This window comes from Callithrix jacchus, chromosome 4 (assembly GCF_049354715.1).
Source record: "Callithrix jacchus isolate 240 chromosome 4, calJac240_pri, whole genome shotgun sequence".
Taxonomy (NCBI): Eukaryota; Metazoa; Chordata; class Mammalia; order Primates; family Cebidae; genus Callithrix; species Callithrix jacchus.
The window spans coordinates 145316697-145344033 of record NC_133505.1 but is presented as its reverse complement, the minus strand read 5'-3'; the positions used below and the strand labels follow the sequence as shown (position 1 = coordinate 145344033).

The window sequence follows — 27337 nt, the reverse complement described above, 5'->3', positions numbered from 1 at the left end:
TAGAGAGTAGGGAGGAGAGAATTGTGTTCATCGTTTGGGTTCTGTGGATCCTTTGAATGTGCACAGATGTGTGTTTGGGGGGTCTCATGAACCAATGAAATGGTAAGCAGCATTTGGGGCATTTATGGATATTTCTGGTGAGATGGTCTTTTTTTTTTGCTTTTCCTTGCGTATTTTGAGACTCTTCTTTCTTTTCTACTCAGAAAGAATAGAGTGGATGTTTGATGTTAGTCACTGGTTTTATACATAAATATTGTACCTTTGCCTTCACAATGGTAGTCAGTGTAGAGATACGATTCTGATTAATAACTGGAACAGGCCCAGAGCATTTGGTGATGTATCAGGCATCCCTGGTAAGTGTGTGAATCTCTGATCCCAGTGGTGTCTGATGCAGCCTGGTCCTCATGACTGAACTCCTCTGTGTGACATTGGGTATAAACATACTTGCTCTGGGTCTGAGCTTCCCTATCTGAAAATCAAGGAGTTTAAATTACATGATCTCGAGGTCCCTTTTAGCTTTTAAACCGAGACTGCTGTGTAGCTTCTCTCTTAGTAGTACCTGTTCTCTGTCATTATTTACGTGGTGTGGTATGAACTGTCCATCCTAGGAACTTTGTAGAACTTCTGACTTTCTTCTACAAATGTTCCTATCCCTGTAAGCTCGTAGAGCCTGTTTCTTAAAATCTCAGTGAATTGGAGTAGATGTATGATGCACAATCTTGGTTTTAAATTTTTTAACCAAAGTTTGCTTTCTATTGCCATTTGTTAGTTTTAATGTGTTTGATCGATGCTGAGGGAAGCAAAGTGCTGCAGACCTACTCTACTTGTTGCTTATTTGCCTTACTCCAAATAACACTTGGGGGAAGGAGATGCCGACCCAAGTCTCTGTGATGGAAAGTTGCAGGGACTTTAAACACCCTTAGGACCACAGAATTGCAGTGAGTTAGCCTTGGGTGAAATCCGACACCCAAATGCATTGCAAGTTGTGGCTCTAGATAGTTTGCATAGGAGGCTCAGGGCTACAGCCTGTAGCTAACTGCCACTAGCATAGCTCTCCGATGACTCTTTGTGATAGGATGATCATTTGAGGCTGGAGAGGATCCAGACTGGGAGCCCAGGGGCTCCCAGTGACAGGGCAGAGGAGAATCCTCAGCGTCATACTCTGGCTGCTGGTGACAGGCAGGAGTGGCAATAACAGGTACAATAATGGCTCAAGTTTCACCTTTGCTGGAAGCTGGGAGTGAATAGCTGGGTCAGTTACATTCTTTGGAAGTATATTTCCTTAAATGATGGACGTTCCTAAATCCATCTAGGAATGTTGGATGTATTTATATGTACTGTATTAAGCCCCTCTCAAATTTGCACATTCAGAGGTATGGTCTGATAATTAATAATCAAGTTCTTTTTCTTTATGCCCAGAAGTCTCTATTCTGCCCAGACTTGCAGACCCCGAGCTGCGCTAAAGTTCGGAAGTTTGAGCTGCCACTGAAGTATTGACTGTGGAGAGGCGGGGTTTTCTGTCTCCAATGAGGTGCCTTTGGTGTCGGGAAAGCCTATCATCTTTCGCAGGAGTGCTTGCTCCGTAATCCAAGCAATAGCCACGCAGCCGGTTTTATTGTTTGCGGAATCTTGCGGCTCTGAGGGAGCGCTTCCCAGACGGGAAGGAGGGCAAGTGGGCGGTTTATGATTCTGCCCTGTGCTGGGGCGAGTGAGCCGAGCTCTTTGATTTCTCCCAAGTAACCGTGTAGGTGAACTGTAAACTGGGTGCCTGGCTTGACCCTGAATCTTTTTCTCTAGGGTGAGGAGTGACTTCTTTCTGCAACCGACAGCTGGCTTTCTGCCCTGGTGGGGAAAGATGCCCGGGAGAGGAGTAGGATTACAATTTGGGATGCTAGAGACACACCAAAGAGTCGGAGTGCCTTGGCTTTGTGTTTTGCAAAGTCCTGACAAGTGTTCCTGAAATGAACACCCTGCTTCAATTTTTAAATTATACTTTTATTAATCTATTAATTTTTGGCCGTGGATCTCGCTGATCTAGAAACGGAGTCCACAGTGTGGCTAGGGTAAAACGTTTGTCTTTTCTTTCTTAACCCCTCCTTTTCCCTTTCTTTGTCATTGGGTGACACAGAAGCTGTCTTTTTGGATAATGCCATGCCTGACTGTCAACGTTGTCTAAGTGGGAAATAGGCGCCTGGAGAGGACCTGGGCCGATGTGAAAGACCCAGCGTTTTCTTTGCTGGGCTGTTCTTTGTCTCTAGTCGATTTTGAAAAGAAGATGAAAAAGGAAGGCTCTTCAGGTTCCTTCAGACTCAAGCCGAATGCAGGTTCTCTCTCACGTGCTGTGAGTTGGATAAATTTCTCCTCCTTGTCCAGGCAGACAAAGAGGCTGTTTCGCAGTGATGGAGAGCTCTCGGTTTGTGGGCAGCAGGTGGAAGTGGATGACGAAAACTGGATATACAAAGCCCATCCCAGAAAAGGTGACTTGATTTTTTAAAAATTTAAACGTTTGAAAAAGTTTGTTATGTAGAATTCTGTTTTTATCACTTACCCTTCATGATTTTTGCCCCCCATTGGGAGTTTCTTTTGAAATGTTTTTGTATTGGAATTCAGCGCCATTTGTTTACATGTCTAAAATAAAAACGCTCTTCCAACTAGATTCAGCTTGAGCTTGTATCTTATATCTATCAAAGAAGGATAAAATAGCTGTTATTTGTTCTCAGCAATCTCCCTCCTTCCATCAGAGCCACATACTCATGTGACTTGTGAAAAGTTCAATGATAAACCACCACCCTAGAGAGAACCTTTTGCCCTTATAGCAATCGGGCTAGAACATGGAGCTCTTGTGAAACTGCACTGAGAAAACTTTGGGAATCATAGATAGTCTTCTTGCATCTTTCTTCTAAGATTGATGCTTGAATTAAACGGGTGTTGGGCTGTGACATGAAGGAAAATGAACACGCAAGGGGCTTAACCTGATATGTTAGTCTCAAGGAGTTTTTGAATTTTTTTTTCTACTTTCCTTCTTTTAACCAGAGTTTTTAGATTTCTATCAAGTTTCTTTTCAGACCAATGTTGGCTCTGTTCTCAGGATTAGCATGTTTTGCCTCCAAGATGGGAAAAAAAAAAAAAACAGTCCTGTTGGGAGAGAGGGAAACAGTTCATTATTTCTTAACACACCCCTATTTTGTATTTAGAATTTCTGAGTTCTTCCTCTTAGTGTGTGTAGGGACTGAATTGTTAAGCTCTAAAATGGTTTCTCCATTCGGTGCAGTGGGCAGAGCCCAGTAGGGGAGTGCTATTTAAGTATCACAAAGGAACCAAGTGCAGACATTCCGTGTGATTGTGTTTTCCCTGTTTATCACATTCTTCCCCCTGCCAAGAGAAATCTTGCTGGAGTTTTCCAGGGACCTGTGCTTCCCCCTGTTTTGGGAAGCACAACTACTGAAACATGAGAGAATCAACTAAGTTAAATATGTGCTTATGAGTACAGTAATTATATCGCACAGGCTGAACGTTAATGCAGCCTTTCTTCAGGGTGAATGTGTGTAAACTATTTGTTCTTGTCTATTAACTATGGCACAAGAGGGACTCATTAATAATCGTTGAAGATATCAGTTGTTTGTGATATCAACAAGGTGATCGACAGTGACCCACTGATTTTGAGCTTAAAAATGTGAGTTTTCAGTTCAAATGCTGTGTAATTGCCAGGCTTAGAAAAGGCATTTGTGCTTTCTGGCTGGAGTTGTATAGTTTAGCAAGTCCGTGAACTTTACTTTTCTAAATCAGGAATAAGCTGTGGTTTCGCCAAATGATTGGGTTGTAATGTTTGGAAAAAAAATGTTTGAAGGGTGGATACAGTAGTGCTGTGGTCACAAGAGGGTATAGTTTTGATTCCTTTGGCCTTTGCCGAAGGTTGTTTTTTAGGACTTGTTTGACTTTGAGTTAATCACTGTTGAGTTTCTGTTGAAGATTGTATACATGAGAGCATAAGACTATAGGATTTCTACTGTAGAGGCTTCATCTGACTTAACATTAAAGGAAAAGAGACTGAATTTGTGTGCATTAGTTTTAGTTGGGAAATAAAGCAAATACTCTACACGTGACTTGTGGAAAATAACGACATTGTGAAGGACAGGGGTGACTTGTGAAGGGAGGACTTGCTTATGTTACAATATAAAAGATTGTGCCCCTTATCCCTTAATGGAATAGGGGATACAGTAGCCTCATGAAGATAAATGGAAGCATAATACAGGGTGTAAATTTATGTATTTTTTTGAAATAATTGGGCATGAATAATATGATTTTTGACATATGGTGTCAGAGAGAGTCCTTAAAAGCCGCTTATACATCAAAATTCATGGCATAATATTCTGTTTTCACATTTGACTTACAAAAGAAAATTGGCTTCCAACTGACATCTTGTCTCAGGGGCATGTTATAACAGTTGATCTTCATTCCACACAGTTCCTTCCTTTGGAGAAATACAGAAGTGACATTTGTTTATGCGAGTAGATGAAAACAGGAAAAGTCTTTAAGAAAAATTATGCAGGAATGAAGTTTTTTCTTAGAAGCATCAAATAAGCTGAAACTCTAGCAGGGATTATCAGTCAATAATAAGAATGCCCAATGGCCACGTTAGGAGTTGGTTGCAAATAAGTATGCACTGGAAGATGTGTTGTTGTGATGGGAATGTGTAGCATCTTTTCTGCTTCTCTGCTTAGGTCGCTCACAGCCTAATCCACCTTCCTTTCAGTTTACTCCACAACCCCCTAACTTACATTAACATTTTTTGATTTATACAGATTGCCAAAAACCTGCTCTGTCTCCTCGCTTCTCTCTCTCTCGCTCTCTCTCTCACACACACACACACACACACACACACAGGCATCATGTAGTGACAGCTAGAGGTAGGGCAACTGTAGCTTAATAAACCAGCCTTACCTCAGTGGTCCCCCTGTGGGATCTCTGGTTGGTGGGAGTCCGATTCAGCAGCTCCTGGCGTTCTCCCTCCCCTCCAGCAGCTGTTGAGAGGCCACACTGCTTGCCTTTTCCCTGCCCGCTGTCTTCAGGTATTGCTTTGCCCCATTAGCCTGCTGAGCTCCCACCATCAGTGTGGATAGTGTGTTGTATGACACATGTTCAATTTCTGAAACAGAAGGTCTCTTAATAGGGAATTTCTATGCTGGATTGTTATCGGGAACATCAAAATAAAGTTTTTAAGTGGTTGTATGGATATCTTTTAGTACAACAAACCCATAGCTTTATGATTTAATATCAAGAAGCTAAGGGTAAAATAATAGTGCTTGAGATTCTTTTTCTTTTGAGAATCTTTTTATAAGATTAGAAGCTACTAGTATGCATTTTTCTAATTAGACTACTGTTTCGGAGCTTAAAAAGTAATTACAAGATACATACTGATAGGTCCAAAGCAGCTACCAGTAAGTATCTTTCGGGTTTCTTTTGTATGTATGGTTGACAGCACACCACACGTTTCAAAACTCTCTCGTATACCCGTTTATGCTCAGAGAGCTAAGAATGAATTGGGTAACAGCAATGATCAAGTCATATTCTTAGTAAGGTATGACCCACTACAGTAGTAGATGATGTTTTGACTTAATTAGCCATACAAATCAAGGGTGTGAATCAGTTTCTTCTTTATAGTGAAAAGGTAGAATGCAGTGATAGATAAGACAATATGTAACTTTTCACATGAAGTTGTGAGAGCTTTTATTGGTGAAATTGTTACTGAATACTATGTGTAGGATACAAAGAAAGATAGTCCTTAGGTCCTGAAGTCATGGAGTTCATGCTTAAATGGAGAAGCGGATAAGACATCTAAAGGGGGAGTGTAAAGAGAAAATGCAGGATAATTGTGAAAAAGTGCAACACAGCGACCTAGATGAGAAGGTCCAGATAAAGGGACTTAATCTGGAATATTTTCATGTTTTGCACGGTCTTCTGATTATTAGCATTTAACGGAACAAGATTTGATGAGTACCTGCTTCTTTTCTAGTACTGTGGAAGGTCCTTGAGGAAAACTCATAACTATTAGTATTTATTCTGTGCTTCCCCGTACTTGCTCACTCAAATAAAACTAAAAGAGTTGGAATCATATTGGGGTGTCCGTTCTCTCACTGAACAGAGCTTGTTTTGTTGTATCCCCAGCTCTCCATTTAGCTGGGCGGAAGTGTGATTGATGCTCCTGGTATTGGCAAGTCAGCAGATAGGGAGGGTAATTGACATGCAAAGCCTTGTTTTAAACAATGTTTCATCCTTTCCTTCTGGACTTTATCATACAGACTAGTAACATTACCAGCTTTGAATTATTTGAATGTCAGGCTCTCCCTTCTCAGCCACTACAAAAATGGCCAGAGAATGGCCATGCTAGGTATCAAGGGTAATGAATAATCCATATACTAGATAATCAATTTTTGAGTGTGGGAGTTGAATCTATTTAAAGTAATTTCATCCCAATTTTTCTCCTAATAAAATAGTTGCAGAAAGCAGGATCCTTGTGCATAATTAGATTACCAATGATCAGATACTACAATGGAGAAAAATGACATGAAAGACCAAAAGCGGCTAGGTCAAAACTCAAGATCCTATTTCCATGTAAATAGCTGTGATTTGTTTCTGATAATAAAATCCTTAAAATCGGATTTAGGCATAGCTTCCTGGGCTAGGCACGGTGGCTCATACTTATCATCTAAACATTTTGAGAGGCGAGGTGGGCATATCACTTGAGTCCAGGAGTTCAAGACCAGCCTGGGGAACATGACAAAACCTCACCTCTACAAAAAAACAGAAAAAGCAGCCAAGTGTGGTGCTCTGCACCTGTAGTTCCAGCTACTCAGGAGGCTGAGTTGGTAGGATTGCTTGAGCCCGGGAGGTCAAGTTTGCAGTGAGCCAAGATCATACCATTGCATTCCAGTCTGAGTAACAGAGCAAGACTAGGTCTCAAAACCAAACAAACATAAAGACTAGGTCTCAAACCAAAAAAAAAAACCTCCCTAAAAAATAGCTTCTTTAAGGCATTAGGAAAACCTAAGAAATATTGACAAATGTTGTCAAGTGGCATCACAAATTTAAGAGTGAAACAAGATTAGTAAGTTTTATTTATTCTGAGGGAATACATATATCGGGAAAATAGCCAAATACAGTGTATGTCAGTTCCTTAACAAAAGAGATCAGTGAATGTCATGTTTTTCCTCTTACTTACTATTGAAGTTGACATTCTGTCAAAGAGACACACAGTGAGTGCCACTTAATATTTTATCTGGTCCATTGAGACTGCCCTTTATTGATCTTTGATTATTATTATTTTTTTCTTCTGAAGTTGGGACTCTGTTGTCTCACTGCCTTGTTTTATTGTAAAATGTCTTTATTTGCCAATTAAATTGTTGAAGTTCTGTTTAAATGAAGTTTTATGTAGTATTCTTCCTTTTTTAGTTTAAAAACTTTGTAGGTTTGTTTTGAGAAGAAACACTTAAATTATGAAAAAAATATATATTTTTTAAATTACGAAAACTATCTTAAGAGTGATAAAAGAAGCAAGTTATTGTCAGGGCTTGGGTTTATAAGTGAGTAACCTGTGTTCTTTTCCATTGCAATGCCTTTGCTAAGTTATGAAAACCTTCAATTATTATAAAATATATTTCCATGTAATTTCAGGGTTTTTTGGTGTAACTAACATGTTCTGTCAAATTACAGGGATTTGTTAGCTTTTCTAGAGACAAAGTCTTGCTTTTTTGCCCAGGCTGGAGTGCAGTAGCACAATCATAGCTCCATGTAACCTTGAACTCCTGGGCTCAAGGGATCCTCCCTACTCAGCCTCCTGAGTAGCTAGGACTACAGGCACAGGCTACCATGCCTATCTAATATTTAATTTTAATGTTATGTTATGTTATGTTATGTTATGTTATGTTATGTTATGTTATGTTATGTTATGTTATGTTATGTTATGTTATGATTATTTTTGTAGAGATGGGGTCTCTTTCTTTTGCCCGGGCTGATCTTGAACATCTGGCTTCAAGTGATCTTCCTGCCTTGGCCTCCTAAAATGCTAGGATTACAAGCCTGAGCCACCATGCCCGGCCTAGAGTTTTTTTTGAAAATTACAGTATTTTCTTTCAAATACTTCAGTTTATCTCCTAAAGGTATGCTGTGTTTGCACCTAGATGTCTGTCCTCATAGAGTTTAGGCCCTCATCAGCTCTTACTTGCACTTCTGAATGGTCTTCTGTCCTCTCTTGCTGTCTCTACTCTTGTTCCCTTGGATCCATCCTTGAGTCCACACTGTTTCCAGAGTGATCTTCCTAAAATACAAACACTGGCTGGGCCCAGTGGCTCAAGCCTATAATCTCAGCACTTTGGGAGGTCAAGGTAGGTGGAGCACTTGAGCTCAGGAGTTCACAACCAGCCTGGCCAACATGGTGAAATGCTGTCTCTACCAAAATACAAAAATTAGTCAGGCGTGGCAGTACACACTGGTAATCCCAGCTACTTGGGATGCTGAGGCATGAGAATTGCTTGAACCTGAGAGGCAGAGGTTGCAGTGAGCCAAGATCGTGCCACTTCACTCTAGCCTGGATGACATAGCAAGACTCCGTCTTAAGAAAAAAAAAAAACCCAAATCAGAAAACCCCATAAAAACCCCAAAACAACTGGATCACCTTTCTGTAGCTCCTCATTGCCCACAGAATGAAGCCCACCACTTAACATGGCATGAAACCTTTTGAGATCTGCCTCCTTTCTCTCCCCTGCCGAAGTAACGTACAGACTTACTGCTTTTTCACAACTCCAGAAACTTGCACCTTTCATTCCCTCTTATTCCCTGTGCTTCCGCTGTCTGTTAGCCTCCTACTTATCCTTCTGGACTGCTTCAAAACTCTGTGAAGTGTTCTCTAACATCCTCAGGCAGAGCTGATTGCTCTTGTTTCTGTTATTTCTCTGCCTTCTTCATTTCTCTCTAATTGTGTTTATTGGACACTGGATTATCCTTACTTAATTGTCTGTGTCTTGAACTAGACTAGATTGACCTGTTTTAGAACAGAGACCCAATCTTACTTATCTTTATTTCCACAGCTTAATAAATGGTTGCTGAATGGATGAACTTAACTTATCTGGGACTCAGTTAAATAGTGCTATGTGCACAGGCTAATATGCTAAGCAAACACTTTCTGAATTTGGCTTAGCCTGGCTAATTTTTGTATTCTTAGTAGAGATGGGTTTCACTATGTTGGCCAGGTTGGTCTCGAGCCCTTGGCCTCAAGTGAGCCACCTGCCTCGGCCTCCCAAAATGCTGGGATTACAGGCTTGAGCTACTGCGCCCAGCCTGTTTTTGTGTTTTGGGAAGACCACTCTAGAAACAATGTAGACTCAAGGATAGCTCAGAGGGGAACAAGAGTGAAGACAGCAAAGAAGGACAGAAGACCATTCAGAAGTCCAAATTATAGGTAGCGTTTATGCTTATTACCAGTGCTCTCACCTCTGGACTTTTTTGAGTGTAATAAAAGAGAGGGTTCCGTTTGTGGGAACATAATTTCGATGGCGTACTTTTGGTGTTTTCTGTTGCTCCACTCAAACTGTGTACGCATCAAGCACTTTGTATAACAAAAAAAAATGTTGGTCATGGCTGTTTTGACCAATTAGTAAAGTTGGCTTTGGTAAACAGAGCAGACATGGAGTGAATGATGCCAAGCCTGATAAGGAGAGGCTCCATGGTGCTATTACAGTCTTTTCTTAACTGGTTTCCCTGCTTTCACCTTTGTACACAATGCTCCCCTCCCCACGGATTGGGCTGCTCTTAACCCAGCAGCTTCAGGGAACCTGATAAACCTCAAACAGAAGTCAAGCTAACGTCACTGATTGAAACCCCTCAGGTGCTTTCCCTCTCCAGTTAGTTGAATAGCTAAGCCTTGGCCATCCTCCCTAAAGCCGTGCGTCCTGCTCCTCTTACCCCATTGCCTTCTCTTGCTTCCTCCTCACTCAGTCCTCCACAGCCACACTAGCCACACTGTAAAATGGGCTAATACCTATTTATCATATATTATCAGTAGCAGGTACAGTTTATTCACTGAATAAATTAATGTTTGTTTTATAGATATGTGGTAAGCCTACAAATTCAATCTATTGTATTTAATGATACTGGCCATTGGATTGATAATCTCTTCACTATCAATAGTCAATTGAGTCAAAAAATGTCTTTATCCTAGTGTAGACTATACTATTACGTAGAATTTCCAGTTGTGCAAGTGTCTTTGGACTGCTTGTATAACCTAGGCAACTCAAGTAGAACCTATCACTTCCTTTACATCATCCTTAAGGAATTTGTATCTCAGTGTTACATCAAATCCTGAAATGATTAAAATACTAAATTGAAAGTCATGTCTGAATCAGTGACCTACCCATCAGCTTAACAATAGCCAACTTAGAGTGAATGTTTACCGTGGCTAGGCACTATTATTAACACTTTACATGAGTTAATCGTTTAATAAACGGAGTCTGGACATCATAAATGACCAATAAAAATAATAGTTGGTTTGGTAAGGAAGGGTCAGATCATTAGAGAGAATTGAAAACTGGGCAGAGAAACAGATGTGGGGAGGCAGGGAACCAAGTGTAATTCTTAGAGGGAGAAATGACATTGAAAGCACCGTGGGTGTTTTGGCGTCAGGGACTTAATAACTTTTGATTTAAGGGCACATACTCTACTTTAAGAATATTTGAGTGTGTGCTTTATGTTTCTCCTAGATTTGAAGCTCTTTGAAGTCTAGCCTGTGTCTTTATCAAGTGCCTTGCACTTTGCCAACAGTAAGTAAATATCTGTTGTGAGTACTCGGTCGAAGCTGTGTTGGAGGGAACCTGCTCTGGTTATGGCAGGCAGAAGGGATTGGAGCATTAGGGGCTAGAACCAGGTCATCTAGGGGCTGTTGTAGTTGAGAAAAGACAGTCTGGTTGAAGGGATTATATAGGCACATGAGGAAAAGTAATAATGAAACCACAGATTTTCATATTAGGCTACCTTTTGTGTGTGTGTGTGTGTGTGTGTGTGTGTGTGTGTGTGAGAGAGAGAGAGAGAGAGAGAGAGAGAGAGAGAGAGAGGGGCAGATTCTCACTCTGCCCCTAGGCTATGGTGCAGTGGCGCGATCTCGGCTCACTGCAACCTCCGCCTCTAGTGTTCAAACAATTTCATGCCTCAACCTCCCCAGTTGCTGGGATTATAGGTGTGTGCCACCATGCCCAGCTAATTTTTGTTGTTGTTGTTGTATTTTTAGTAGAGACAGGATTTCACCATGTTAGCCAGGCTGGTCTCAAACTCCTGACCTCAGGTAATCCACCAGCCTCAGCCTCGCAAAGTGCTGGGACTACAGGCATGAGTCACCACGCCTGGCCATGTTAGAGTATCTTTATTAAGAGAAGTCACAGATTTTCATAATTACTTGTTCCCTTAGCAACAGCATCTATGATTTTTTTCCAATGTATAGTTACACTTTTTCTAGCTTTGTGAACTATGGGTAGTCTTTACCTTATATTTCTAATCTCCTAATTAAAGATTACATTTATGTCAATTACTGCCTTAATAAATGTGATTGTAAAATTTACATATAATCAACATCCAAGCTGTTCATGTACATAAATGTGTGTGGCATGAGGCTGGGGATGCCTGAAGCTGGTTGAGTGATGTAGCTGTGGTCCGCCCTTCTTCAGGCTGTACCACATCTCTTCTCTGTTCCATTGAATTCAGCATCTCTGAGCATTCTCTATCAGTTCATTTTTGACATTTGATGACTGACTAGTAGTTATCATAGACATTAAACCACAATTATTCATTTAGTTTTTGATAAAACTTGTTACTGTGCTGGCTGCATCACACTTTGGATATTTAGGCTGTAAGAGAAATGGTGAATGTGTGCTTAGGCAAGCGGTTGTCTGAGACCATCTTCCCCCCGGGGTTGTAGGGGAAGGAATTGTTGGCCAAGTCTCCCAGCCAGTGCTTGCCCTACCAATACCGTCATTTGCTGGGCTCATTTCTAGTGTTTGGGTGCGTGCTTGGGTGTGCGCTTCACATGCTGGGAACAACGTGGGTTCCCGGGTTTGGAGAGTCTTCTGAGTAAGTCACACTTAGTCACACTGAGTGACTTAGTGTGCACAACTGCACAACTCAGTGTACATAACTGCATGCAAACTACATATGCACAACTGCAAATGACAACTCAGTGTGCACAACTGCATATACCTGATATAAAGCAACCTTCTGAGTAAGTCACACTGAGGAGCGACCCTCTCCCAGAGTCAATGTGAAAATAGCTTGAAATTGTGAGGTTACTGGGAGCAACCTGGCCCACTGGGCATTTCCTAGAGCAGGTGCTCATTAGGGTTGGTGGAAGGAAGAGGGACTCGACTCTACTCTCCATTTGCATTCTCTCTTAATTTTGAAAAAGACTGTATTGGGAGTGGTAATGAATGGAAGAAAGTGACAGTAAACTGGAGGGAAGAGGTGGACATAAGCCATAGGGAAAGAAGAGATTACGTCTCCCATACTGATCCGGTTCCACACAGGCCCCACCCCTCTTGCCGCGACTGCCCCGCTTTGCCAAGACTTTTTGGATGCCATCCCCTAAGTAATCGTGGTTTGTGGGAGCTTGGTCAATTTTCTGAATATGGTGCTTGCATTGCTAATTGTACACTTGTAGTATTTTAGGTTTCTTTGTTTTTATGTTTTTAAGACCACTTAATAAGTTTTTGTACATCACTGAAAAAGGTATAGAACAAGTATAAAGGCTCATCTATTCGCTGGTTAAAATAATTTTATGGTACAAGTAAATTGTCAGGTTTGTGATTGATATATATTTAGCTTTCCTGACGGAAAACTCACAAGTATTAATAAGAGCCACAGGCAGTTGAGATTTCCTTAAACAGTATCACTTAAGTTTTGTGTTTTCCATAAACTTGAATAGAGAACATGAGAATAAGCATATTTTGTTGTCGGTACAGTTCCCTTGCCTCTGTTCCCTAAGCTTCTCTTTCACTTTGTAACTAGAAACGCCTCAGCTAAAGTAGAAACTTGGTATCTGGTGTTTCTGGATTGCCTTCAGAGATAAACCAGCATTCCTACCTGAACACAGGTGGGTATTGCCTTAGTCTTGATTGGTTGGGGATTCTTTTACAAAGGAGACACCAGGCAATTTGTGAATTTACCTTGTGGGTGGTTGTGGCTGTGTTTGGTGGTTGCTGTGATCATCTTTCCTGATAGTTATTTATTTACATGATTTTTTTTCACCAGCAGAAAGTACATAGAATGCTTTGACTTCCTGGAAAAAGAACTTTGATTTCTACCTTGAAGTCATTTCATTGCTGGGTTCTTCAACACACTCTATTCTCATTATAAAAAGATGTTTTAAATATTTTTTCCTTGCTAGCTTCCCAAATCCAGTTCTTTGTCCTTAAGTATGCATGCCTGAGAATTGTCGGGTCATGAGGATCTTAGCTCTGTTCCATTTGCAAGCCACTTTTGAGCCATCGTGTCTCATTTGTGTGCTATTGATGCTTTATGAAGCTGGCAAGGTTGGGGCTTCTGTCCTTAGACATTCCTCTGGATCAGCAGACCTTGGTTACATCCCCACTCTGGAGAATGTGTTGGTCTATTCAGCGGATCTGTGTTCTTATGTCACTGTAGCCAGGGGAAGGTTATGCCACTGACTTTAGAAATCTTGAAGGTTATGTTTCAACTCCAACTAATTAAGGTTTGAACAAAAATCCAATTAGTAAATTATTCTCTAGTTTCTGAGAAAGTTGAGCTTGTTTTCTCTAGAATAAGTGTTTGTTTCAAGCAAGGGAAAGAATCTTCTACAGAAACTATGGCATGAATGTTTTGGGGTTTTCTGCACCTGAAAAGTTTAATTATAGTATATTTCTTAAGTCAGAGAGTTTAAAAAGTTGTTTGTGTCCAAATAATAAATATACTTTACATTGGTTCCCAGGCGACACATAGCATCTGTGATTTACCTTTACTGCGTGTCTACATAGGATATTCTGTTTTCTCTGTTTGTTCTATTCTGTGTTATCAAACAGAAAATGTCAGCCCTGACTTACTACTTGATTTTATGACCCTCAAAAATGGTGCTTTCAGTAGACTTCACTTCTTTCAGTAGGGTGTTACTATGCATGTGTATCATGTGGCTTTTTTTCCCTCAATATGTAGAAGTTACAAGCTATGATGGAATTTCTGTGGATAGTCCACTGTTGTCTTGGTGTTGGAGAAAGGCTGGCATACTAGGAGTACTTTGAGAAAAACTGCAGAGTTGTGGTGCCTCTCAGAAAACCGTCTAGTCCCAAACCCAGCTTGTGACTTGGAGCTACCTACGCATTCATCCACCATAGGAAGTCCTTTTCTGAGTTCCCCTCTGCACCCCTAGTCCAGGATCCTCTTGGTGTATAAGCCTTGAAAATTGGCTCACGCCTGTAATCCAAGCACTTTGGAGGCCAAGGTGGGTGGATCACCTGAGGTCGGGAGTTCAAGACCAGCCTGACCAACATGGTGAAATCTGGTCTTAAAAAAAAAAAAAGAAAGAAAGAAAATTGGCAGCAGGACCGAGTGATTTCCAATGGGAGCCTGGCTGCCTGCTGCAGGGCAGTGTGGAAGAGCCTGCTGATGCACTCAGGCTGATTCCCTGCACCTGCTGACTGGCCCTAGGGAAAGCCCATGAATAGCAGTGTCTGGCCAGTTTCTGCCCTGGTCCTGTGGATTTCTCTGTCATTATGCTTACCAGCCTGCTGTCCTTCCCCTGTAGGAGAAAATTAGTTGTGAAGTTTAGTCCAAAACTTCAATTTCAAATTGTTGGACTCTAGCCTGTACGTGTCAGAGATCCTGTGTCTGAACTGGAAAACAAAAACAATGTTTTGGTGGTTTTCTTTATATTTCTTTCTCTTTTTTTGTTGTTCTTTGTTTGTTTTTAAGAGATAGAGTTTCCCTCTGTCGTTCAGGCTGGTGTGCAGTGGTGCAATCATAGGTCACTGTAACTTTGAATTCTTGAGCTTAAGGAATTCTCCTGCCTCAGCCTCCCAAGTAGCTGGGACTACAGGGGCTTGCCACCACGCCTGGCTAATTTATTTTGTGTTTTGTGGAGAAGGGGTCTTGCTATATCGCCCAAGCTGGTCTTCACTCTTAGCCTCAAGTGATACTCCCACCTCAGCCTCCCAAAGTGCTGGGAATATAGGCATGAGCCACTGCCTGGCCACAGTGTTTTCTTTCAAACAGTTATTGTAAAAAGCTGGTAATTGGTTAGAGATACTTTTCTAAATTGTGATCATATGGACTAGATGTTAACTTGTATAAAATATTAGAGGAGCGTGCCTTTTACTTATTTGTAGTTCCATATAAGTTGCTTCACTCATCTTTCAGAATTCTAAAAAAAAATTGAAAATATTTTTAATGAAGTCTTTCTAAAGTATAGTCTCCATCCAGAGCCTGTTGACAGGTCATGGCTTTGCAGTATCATGCATGGCCTTTTTTCATGATGAGGATAGTTCTGTGGGAGCAGCAGGACAGTTGGCATTGCCCCTTTTTGTTGTGAGCAAGCAGTTCCTGCAAGATTAAGTGACTTGCCCAAAGCCGTAGAGATAATAGGTATAGACCGGATTTGAATCCACTTCTCATGACTTAGTCCCACACTCTTTCCATGCCGCTGCAACAACTCTGCTCAAAAAGTACAATTTGATCTGGTTGTAATGCCTTGGTGTCATTGTGACTAGTCTTGGACCTTGTAATAATCAGGTGATGCCCTGGTGCCCCTGAATGTTGTAGGGACCTCTGCTTTGGCATGAAATGGATCTCTGCACTGTTCTCTAACTTCTAGTGACTGCTTTGTGTTTCACGTTTGCCGGAAGCCTTGCTCTTTCTACAGCGTACTTGTAGCCTGCCCATGACTTTTTGGCTTGGTGGTGCTCATGTGTTACCTTGTGTGTGGGGTCTGGGTAACCCAGTGTATGTATTGCAACAGTATTGACTGGAAGGTGCGTGAGATCCCGAGCCACAGTCCTGTGAGCAAGGCTGCCTGGCCAGAGGCTGTTTTGATCTCTTCTTCTTGCCATATTTTGAGTGGCTGAATTTGTCAGAAAAGTGATCTGCAGTTAAGTAGATGTTGCTCTAACATGTAACTATGTTTTTTACATGTTTATCTTCTGTTGGCTTTTCTTTTTGGTACAGTGGAATGAAGTTCATGTTTGTGTTTAATGTTACGGACTTGTGACTGTATTTGGGCATCCCAGTGTTTTCTGTAAATGTTACATTTTAAACACTTCTGAAAATCACTGTGAGTTTTCAAGGAGGATTACTATCTACTGCTTTGTTTCACTTACTGAGCAAGTACAGCTTTTAAACCTCGATTTCACCATTAACCACTTTCTCTAACAACATGTTGATCGTTACTCTCTTTTCTCCATCTGATATTTAGACACCAAGTCTATTTCCTCATTTCTCATATAGTTGAAATTGTGTCCCCCAGATTTCTATTTCATATTTTTGTTCATATCCTCTACATTTAAAAAGTCAAGAAATAGTGAAGGTAAGACATATTTCAATTATTTTAAACCATTTCTACTCTACTAAACAATTTTGGCCAAATACTTTAAATGATATTTGAACCTTATTAATATGAATGGGAATTACATAAAATGTGGCTGAAAAAGCTGATCTGACCCTCTGGTTTTCCATGAATTTGTTAATGAACCACTAATATCCCAGTACAGAGAATTCACATGACATTTTACTAGTTTGTGTTGAAATGCTATAATCCCCATTTTGCATCCTAGTTGCACAGTGGTTGCCTAATGAATATTTTGATTTGCACATAGGAGACCTACAGAAATGTTTAAATGTAATTTAAATTAATTGAAAATAGAGATTACAGAAAATTCTGTGACTCAAGAAATGAGGCTCAGAGAAAAGAAAAATAATTTCAAAAAGCATTGTTCTCCAAACATTGAAGAATTGACAGAAGAGTCTCACCCCTGATAGGAAAAGCTTTTGGTACCTTATATAGTTACTCTGTTTGGGTTGTAAAATGTTAGAGATAGTGACAGTTTGAAAGATGCCTTTCTTTTCTGATAAAATGAAAACTCAAAGAATTCTGTTTTGTGTTTACCTGATGAGAGAAATCAACTGTAGTAATTATTTAGAGAGTGCTCTTATTGAAGAAACGACCATGCATTTTCTTCTCTCGGTGCCATTTGAAGCATTTTAGTAAATATTTGTACACAGTCTCTAAATTGGACATGGAAGGGATTTAAGCAGAGTTAGCTTAACAACAAGGCTAACTAACATGTCAGGGCTGGAAGGAACCTCTGAGATACCCTGTCTGATCCCTAGTTAGGCAGCTATGAAGGGAGGATGCAGAGAAGTGAGTTAGCTTGCTCAAGACCTGCACCCAACAGGGCCCACTGGGGCTGTGTCCTTACATTCCTTTGTCCCCTCTTAAGGTATTGAGAGTGTGTTCCTTTCTATTCGTTTCTTTAATTTTGACATTCCTGACTGCCCTGTGAGGGTCAAGTGACAAATTCCTTTTTTGACCTTACAGAGCAGGTTTTGGAAGCTTTTTATTCACTCTGTATCACACAGAAAGTTTTCCAAGCAGATGTGCAGAAGACAAGCAACTTACCATAACAAAGCAAAAGGAGAAGAACGTCAGTCCTGAAAACAGGCTCTTTGGTGTCACTTTTATTCCACTCAAGGACAGAATTCGTTCAGTTTTCAGAGAATGAAGGAGGAAAAAGAAAAGAAAAACCAGAAAACCAACCCGAGGGCACAAGGCCGCAGCATCTTTTTTATGAACTGTAGCCCCTAGAGACGGTGGAGGAAGTTAATAGAGCTGTCAGAAGCACACCTGTCTCAAAAGCAATAGATGCATTTTAAAACTTTAAGCTTAGCATTCTATTTTTGACTTTTAGCTTTTTCCCTCTTGAGTGGCTGTCGACTTTTTATAGTTAATAGCTGAATTTACAAAGATATATTAAATGAAAATAGAACACAAAGTAAGTCTCAGCCATTACCATTAACAGAATGGTAAGTTACTTCTACTAGAACTTTACTGACATTAAGGTAGAGAAAGAGAGAGAGAGAGAGAGAGATAAAAAAAATGAAATAAAATAAAAAAGGAAAAGGCTAAGATCATGTTCGGCGTGATCAAGAGGAGGATCAGAAGAGCTGTTTCTGTGGCTGCACTGTGCTCTGTGGATCTTGTAACTCTGTGATTATCATGCACTGTGGCAAGACTCCACCCCTGAAGATGGTCTGCCAATTTGAAGAATAATTTTCTTGCTTATTTTTAAACTCTTAAAGACAGGGAAAAAGACCGAAGGAGCCTAAATGCTGTGGTTTCCTCAAACCATTATTGTTGTAAATCCTATGAGTCCTGAAGCCACTGAGGATCCCTCAGGTTTCCACAGCAGGCTCGGCAGTGGAAAGGGAAACGATTAGCTTCTTCCTCAGATGTTGTCACTGATGTTCAAAGGGGCCAAAAGTTGGGGAATATGGCGAATTTCAGAAGTAAACTACCTTGTTATAGAAATTCCACAGTTCTTTATAGCGCTTTGAGTTTTTCAAATACTTAGTTGATTTCAAAACACAATAAGTCTTAAAGAAATTAAATATTAGAATAAAGTATTCAATTATCTATGCAGAAATGACCAGAAGCCTTGACATTTAACCTGGTATACCTTGCTCTTAATATCTCAGCGTGTCTTCTGCAATTTTATCTTTTTGCTTGATGATTAGAAGTAATTACAGTTCAGTTACTCGCTGGTTATGTTTTATTAACTCATACATTGCAGCAGAACTGTGGTCCGCCTGGTTGGCTGCTACGTGAACTTGAAGAATTCTTGATTTTGTGGGTAGAAGAGTTGCACCTGTTTCTGTAGTTGAAGGTTGGTTATGGTTTTTACTTCCTCAGATTATTCAGATGCTTAGGAGAAAATGACACAAATGGCTTTTTTGGTAAGTGGAAGGTCCCGTTGATCTGTGTATATTGGGAGTCAGTTTATCAAGGAGCACATTGAAGAAATATACAACATGAAAGGACCTACTGTTATATCTTTCCTACAAGGTTATTTTTATGTGCTTTAACCTTCTGAAATATAACATGCATATGGTAAGCATAGATGCAATGGCAAAGAGAAAAAGGTTTAGACTCTAGTGGTTTTGTTTTTCTCTCCTATCATACAGTTCCTTATAAGTTTACTGAGAAAGGGAATTTGGGGTCATTATTTTGACATCTTTTGGTATCCTCCCTCCATCTGGACGTACTGGCATCAATTCTCTTGTAAGAGATACTTCAGGAAAATATTTTTTCTTCCTTTTTCACTTCTATCACCCTTCAAAAATTTAATTCAGGCAGAATGAGTGTAGGAAAAACTGCTTTCTGAATTTGCTGTGGTGAAGTTGCCTGGAGAGAGAATGGTGTCTGTGTTTGTGTGTTTGTAAATGAGACTTTTTCAGATGATTAATCCTTTAAGGAAATGATGGTTTATAAAGATTTCACCATAAAGTTTAACTATTAATGATTGGTGACTTTCATTTAATAATGAGTTTTAATACAGTTGTGTGTAGGGAAAATAATGTGTATTTAATTTTAAAGAATATATTAATTATGACTTTTCATAGGAATCAATATGCTGGTGGTTATGTGTCTTATCTAGGTTTTATATAGTTTTCACTATTTGCTTTTTGATGAAATAGCAAAGTAGTAATAATTCTGGCTTTACACATCTATGCAACAAACATGGATAACCTATCATGTTCCAGTACCCTGAAAAGTACCAGAAGTTAAGTGTGAATGAACAAGTCCCTGCTTTAAGGAACGCTAACGTTGTGTGGGCAGAATTGTAATGCCACGCCAGCCACGGGAATAAAGTGCCATGGGTCACAGTGCAAGCTTGAGATTGATCCTGCTGCTGAAGAGGAGCATGGTTAGAGGAGGCTTTAGAGAAGTAAAAAGCAGAGTATGGGGGTGAGGGCTGCATTCCGGACAAAGAGGGCAATAGACTGATCCAAGACAACAGAGGTACAAGACCCTAGGGAATAGGATGCAGAGCCTACTGTGGGGGTCACTTAATGGGACACACCTGGAAAAAATACTGAGTACAAGTCCAGATGGGCCTTAATTGCTACATGAAGAGTTTGGGATTTATCCTTATCTTGTGTTTTTGACAGAAGTAGAAATATGATTTTTTTCCCCCTCTGGAAGGAAAAGATGGTGCAATTGGAGTTCTTTTGGAAAGATGTAATAGGTGTGAAGGTGGATTAAAAGGTCAGATTTCAAAAGAAAAAGAATCAACTACAAAGATACCAAGGAGTACTCTGTCTTAAAGAAACATCTCTGCCATAGGCACTATGCTTTGATTCGACATCAGGGCTGGATAAATGGCAGAAAGTTCCATAGTAAAGATTCTTTTCTGCACTGATGCTCTTGAGGTGTCCCTGTGCTTCTCAGGAAATGAGTGGAGTTACAGACTGGAGCCCAGTGGACAGCAGTGGGAGTCAAGGCAGCTTGCCACAGCTAAGGGCAATTGAAAGAGGTTGGAAGGTTATCTAAGCTAAGAGCCCAGGTCAACTTGGAAACTCATCATTATCTTGCTTGGAAGATGAAACCAGAAGGACCTAAAGGTTCTTTAGAAACAAAATCAAAGTGAGAGAGAAAAACCTAACCGTTTGGGTGGTAGGGAGAGCTAGCTAGCATGCCATGAGTGAAGATTCGAATTTCATGAAAAGGAGCCAAATGAGTTGGCTGCTTTCTTGACTGTGATGTCAAGAGATCTATGGTTGGCTATGAAGGAAAAAAAATTTGAAATAACCTCAAGAACTGGCTCAGGAGGGTATGTTTTTAAAGGGCAAATTAGAGCAGAGCTCCCATGATTTAAGGAGGAAATACAGTGATGTGAATATGTCTACCCAAGTCCAGAGGCCATTGAAGAGTCTCCATGAAGCATGTGTGTATTTGCCTTACTGCTCCATGCACAAAATACCCCAGGATGCAGCTATTTCCTAAGAGAAAAGAAAATGCAAAGATGATGAAGGTTGCCCTTGGGACCAAGTATGTCAGGCCTGGTTCTGGAGTGGAGAAAACTCAAAACAGAATACAGGCTCAGATAATGTTGAGAAGAGGAAGTGTCCAGAATGACAACCTGGGTTCCATATTCCCCTGCCTACAGAGTTGGACAGACTGGGGGCACTAACATAGGGACTGGTTTCAAATTAGTTTCCCTGGCTAGCCAGGAGAAAGTGAAATTAGCCAGCTTAAAGTTATAATGCTGTAATTTTTTTCTTCTATCTCTTGTGCCTGAGATAGTAATAAATATATAGACAAACTCAGACTAAGTCTCTTGTCTGAGAGATTCAGAATATTGGTGAAACAAACTATTCTAGAATAGTAGAGGAGTGGGGAGTGACGAAAACTTGGGTAAAATGGTGTTAGTCACAGTCATAGGTGCCACCAGAGTGGATTCATTCTTCTCTAGGGAATTGGCTTAATCTGGTCATTCTCATCTTAAAAGTATCAGAGGGGTTTAGCATCTCCAATCTCTTGCATCCAGGGAGAAATGGAAAGCACTGGGACGGGAAATATGTCTACAGGCTCCTCTGACTTCACAACCTTCTCATGCTTTAAAAGCCTGTCTAGAGATACAGCTATGAAAATAAGCATTGCCTATTTGAATACAGTAGCCCCACCTTATCCTTGGGGGATACATTCCAAGACCACTGAGTGGACGCCTAAAACCACAGATAGTACCAAACCCTATATACATACTGGGTTTGTATGCTGTTTTTCTAATACATACATACCTATGATAAAGTTTAATTTAGGAATTGGGCACAGTAAGAGATTAACAACATAACTATAATAAAATAGAAAAATTATAACAATATGCTGTAATATAACTAATATAAATGTGGTCTCTTTCTCTGTCTTAATTTCTCTCTGTCGCTTAATATTTTTGGATCTAAGTTGACTTGGGGTAACTAGAAGTACCGAAAGCAAAACCTCGGATAAGGGAGGACTACTGTACTTTGCAGTCAAGGTGAAGCAGACCTGTGAATGCGTATGGAGAAGGATTTTTCCATCTTTATCTGGGCTTTTTGTCAAGAGTAAGAGTCAGGATGCATAGGGAGAAGATACGGCTTGCCTCTTTTTCTTGTGTAATTTTGCGTTTTGTTTTGCTGGGAATGAAATCCAATTTTGAGCTGATCTAGACGCACTAATTCTGTGTTAGGCAAACGAATTTCTAATTTATCCTCATCCCCACTATTTTATGGAAGTCAAAATTAAGCTTGAAGCACACAAGTGAAATCATGCTGGAGTGGTTTGGAAGACATAATTATCTAAATATTTTTGGCTGCATATGTGGCTACCACTCCCTCTTGTAGAGATAATAAGGTTAAACTTTAACATGATGCTGGATGTTGTAATCCTGCAAGGGAGAGAAGTGGTTGCCGCCCTAAGGTCATGGTTGGCAAAGGCAAGACCTTTGTGCTGTCCAGAGGGCTACAAATCCTGTGAGTGTGCATCATCTTGGACCTACTCCCTTTCACAAAAGCTTCCTAGGTATTTTCAATCTCAGTAGCAATGATCAATGGTGGCAGACAATCATAATTTTAATGGATAGAACTATTCATCATTTTTTTCCTAGTTTAAATGGTATGGCTTTTCATGTTTTCCTCTCAAACATACGGCTGTAAACACAAGGGATTTTATTTTTTTATTTGGAGACACAGTCTCACTCTGTCACCCAGGCTAGAGTGCAGTGGCGCAATCCCGGCTTCCTGCGATTCTCCCAGCGATTCTCCTGTCCCAGCAATTCTCCCTCCCAGCGATTCTCCTGTCTCAGCCTCTCGAGTAGCTGGGATTATAGGCGGGCGACACCATCCCTGGCTAATTTTGTATTTTTATTAGACAAATAAAAATACCCCGTGTTGGCCAGGCTAGGCCACCGTGTTGGCCAGGCTAGTCTTGACCTCCTGACCTCGGGTGATCTGCCCACCTCAGCCTCCCAAAGTGCTGGGATTACAGGTGTGAGCCACCATGCTCGGCCTACAAAGGATTTTTAAATATGATAATCTTATATTTGACATTAAGAAAAACTCCTTTCATTGTCATTGCTTGAGATTAATGCTATGAAGTTTTCAGATAGTGATACCTGTAATTTCAGTAATTTAATAGAAGTTGGCATTTGGTATTTGTGCTGTTTAGAAATGCTATAACATGGCCGGGCACGGTGGCTCACGCCTGTAATCCCAGCACTTTGGGAGGCCGAGGCGGGTGGATCACGAGGTCAAGATATCGAGACCATCCTGGTCAACATGGTGAAACCCCATCTCTACTAAAGATACAAAAAATTAGCTGGGCATGGTGGCGCGTGCCTGTAATCCCAGGTACTCAGGAGGCTGAGGCAGGAGAATTGCCTGAACCCAGGAGGCGGAGGTTGCGGTGAGCCGAGATCGCGCCATTGCACTCCAGCCTGGGTAACAAGAGCAAAACTCCGTCTCAAAAAAAAAAGAAAGAGAAATGCTATAACATTTTGCTACTGTAAGTACAAGGGTATAAAAAAATAGATTTTAAGCCTATATAAACGTAAATTGAAGATAATTTAAAAAGAAAAATAAACATGCCATCTCGTGTAATTATTACCTTGCTAAATGTATAAATTTCCTAGGGTCACTGTAATAAATTGCCCCAAGTGTGGTGGCTTAAAATAACAAGCTTATTCTCTCTGTGTTCAGAAGAGCCAAGTTCTGAAATCGAGGTGCTGGCAGAGTCTTGCTTCCTCCAGAGCAGAATCCTCAGGGAGAATCCTATCCTGCCTCTTCCAGCATCCGCAGGTGCCAGGTGTTCCTTATCTGTGACAGCACCCCTCCAGTCTCTGCCTCCATCTTTTATGACCTTCACTGTGTCTCTGTATATCTTTTTCTCCCTTATTAGGACACCCTTAGTGCATTTAGGGCCCACCCTAATGCAGTATCATCTCATCTTGATTCTTACTTTCCTTAACTTAGAAGATCTTATTTCCAAATAAGGCCATACTCTGAGGGTAGACATGAATTTGGGGTGGACACTATTCAACCCACGACATTAAATTATATATGCTTTAACCTTAGAAGGATAGCTTAATTAGATGGCAGTAGGCAAGAACTGCCATTGATCATTATTAATTTTGTATATTCTTCTGTCATGTGACTGACCACATTGAATTATAGTTATGTATTCCTCTCATCTCTTGCACTAAACCACAAGAAGGCAAAGACTCTTTTCCTGTGCCCTGACATAATGTACCTAAAAGTATTTGTGTGTATTCATACCAAAAAACAATTAATGAGGTAAGATGGAACCTTGGAGTCAGTTTAGTTCCCTTGTTCTATTCAATGCTCACGTTTACAGGCCATGAGCTGCTATAGAGGCCAGCTGTTGAGGCATCCAATCTATTGGCTTCCCTGGGCCACACTGGAAGAAGAAGAATTATCTAAATACACCAACACTAACAATAGCTGATGTACTTTAAAAAAATCACACACAAAAAAATCATAATATTTTAAGAAAGTTTACGAATTTGTGTTGGGTTGCATTCAAAGCTGTCCTGGGCTGCATGTGGGCCACAGGTTGGACAAGCTTGAAATAGTTAGTGACATAGATATGACTGGAATGAGATTCTCTTTACTTTCAATCCACTGTTCTCTCCAGCATATAAAGAAAGTCATCTCTATTAAAAAAGGCTTAAACTGAGCATTCAGAGTGCTGTTAAATATGTGTAATCCCCCTAGACCCTGTGTACTAGCCTGTGTTCAAAAGTCTTAAGTCTCCAAGGTAGGAGTTCCTCTCTCTCTCGAAAAGTTGAATGTAACCCATGAGAATATTTTCAGGAATACCGCTGCAATTCATAAATTACACCAGAGAGACTACTCAGAACAGGAGAGGACAGAGAATGACTCAGATCAGCCATGGAGACAGTCCCATGGTGAGAGGGAAGAGGCTAGTCAGCTGGTCTGATTTTGATGTTGTTTGTTACTCTGCACTTATTGGTAGGATATTTTGATTTTGATCTTGTTTGTTAGATGAATGAACAACCTCGTGGTTTACCAAATGAAATGAGCTATGAGGTTCCTGCCCATTCTGTTCTGAGAGTTAATATCACTGTTCATCATTCCCCATGCAGTTTTTTTTTTTAAGTCCTAACTAGCTTCTGGCCAGAGACCTCTTATATACTCTTGTGATGACAGAAACTAGTACAGTGACTTCCTTATGGAAGATAACGTATTTACTACCCAGGTGCTGTTGGTGAATCAGGGTGACAGGGAGCAGAAACTCAGCCGGGATATGCTGAAGCATGTATTGAAAACCAAAGAACCCAGAGCATCCTTACTGTGTGGCAGTGAGCACCCCAGGACACAGACAGATAGATAGATTGGTTCTGTGAGTCAGTTTCCTGCATCCTGTGGAGTCAAAAGGAAGACCTGCAAACAGCAACGGGTCCTGTGAACAATGGCCACTTCCTGAGCCGGGAGACTCTAACATTTCTGTGGGAAGGACCACGGGGCCACTTAGGGTTCAGATGGTACTTTTCAAGCGGGGTGCTCCTGAAGCATTATTTGTGGACTATGTATGTCTCTTTAGATCTGTCGTAAGATCCCTTCTAACACTTCCACCTGTGTTTGAGCAGCCAAGTAGTCTTGAACTCACCAGAGTGAATTTAGCTTTCCAGTAGAGGGGAAGAAATGTAATGATCTGATTATGGCCACAGTAGAGTTAGAAATTCGCATACTCTAATGCTGTCTTTGTTTCCTCATCTGAAAATGTGACAATACCATAGAAGTGTAACATGCTTCACATTTTTATCCTAATACCCAAGTAGTTTTCTTTTGTTTGTTTGTTTGTGTTTTTTGTTTTGAGATAGGGTCTTCCCCAGGGTGGAGTGCAGTGGCATGATCATTGCCCAATGCAGTCTCGACTTCTTGGTCTCAAGCAATCCTCCCATCTCAGCCTCCCAAGTAGCTGGGACCACAGGCTCATGCCCAACTAATTTTTTTTTTTTTTTAAATAGAGATGGAGTCTCACTGTGTTGTCCAGATTGGTCTCAAACCCCTGGGCTCAAGTGATCATCCTGCCTTGATCTCCCAAAGTGCTGGGATTATAGGTGTGAGCCACCATGCCTGTCCTGTTTTTAAATAGTATGTAGTAGTAATGATAGCACTTACTTAGTGCTTATGGTTTGTCTGAGACTATTAAGAGCATTTCACATATATTCACTCATTTACACAGACTCAGACAAGTGAGTGCAAAGCCCTGTTACAGTGTACAGTGTGTCAGTATATGGTTTGTTCTCTATCAGAAAAAAAGGGGAGCATGTGAACAGAAAAGGAATAATGAAGTCAATGAATAGTAAGTGATAATTAATAGCAAAAGGTTAAACTGAATCGAGTGATTTCTTTTTTGTGTCGTTGGTCATGTGAAGAGCTGCATCCACCGCAGTGGAAAATGCTGAGAGAGAAGCACAAACAAACGGGCTCCCCCTTGGGCTGGACTGTATGAGTGGTGACTGCTAACCCCTGGCTCCCCTCCCCTTTCAAGATGATCGTGGGCTGATTCCATGGTGTGAAATATCCTAGGAGAGATAGGGAGGTGTCAGCAGCACAGCACAGCAGGCTGGGGATTGGGCAGTGGCTTCCTGGAGTAACAGGCGCTGGCTGGCCGCCCTGCTCTCTGGCAGTGAGCGCTGGGGAGGTGGGCTGGGAGGCAGCTGTGCCTAGCACTGCAGCCTTCATCAGACCACAGAACGAAGCCTCTCCATGGAACTGCTGCAGAATGTTCTGCCTGAAAGGTGAGGGGGCTTCCGGCCCATTTGGGTGGCAGAGTTCTACTTGGGGAAGATTGTGGCAGAGTTCTACTTGGGGAAGATTGTCATTTAACATCAGAGTCAAAATCACAGAGCTGGTTTCAGTAAAAATCAAAGTTTGAGAGAGTTTTGTAAGTATGAAAGTGAAAAAGTCATTGTTCTTTTTTGTTGCAAACAGGAAGAAAGACCTCCTGCTGGGCAGATGGAATTCTTTTCTAGAAAGGATATTTCTGTGTTTGAATGTGTTTTATATGTGTTTTGTTATAGACAAAAGTAGCTAAAAGTTTAAAAGAAGGTTTTTAAAATCAGCTTAATAAATACAGGAATAGTTTACAGTGATGTATGAGTCTGTTTGAGAAGTTTTCATGTAAGGAGTTGCTCATGTAAAGGGTTAGAATGAGTAGAAAAGGGTAAAGGGTTCTATTGCTTTAAGCTTTACTGTGTGAATTTAGGAATAAAATTCA

General features: G+C 40.7%; 1 protein-coding gene across 6 annotated transcripts in view; it reads left to right on the top strand.

Annotated features, from left to right (window-relative positions):
* Positions 1–1614: 1614 nt before the first annotated feature.
* Positions 1615–27337, top strand: part of NHSL1 (NHS like 1) — a 147261-nt gene continuing 121538 nt past the window's right edge. For 3 of the 6 annotated variants that reach the window (XM_078370171.1, XM_035296849.3, XM_008995156.5), the window contains exon 1: positions 26746–26858. Coding sequence is in view for 4 of the 6 variants with exons in the window: in XM_035296849.3 (XP_035152740.1) it covers positions 26843–26858 (16 nt within the window). In the remaining 2 variants the exon portion in view is untranslated. Of the gene's footprint in view, positions 2478–26745; positions 26859–27337 lie in introns of those variants that run through there. The other 3 variants (XM_002747087.6, XM_008995154.5, XM_078370170.1) reach the window with 2 other exon arrangements.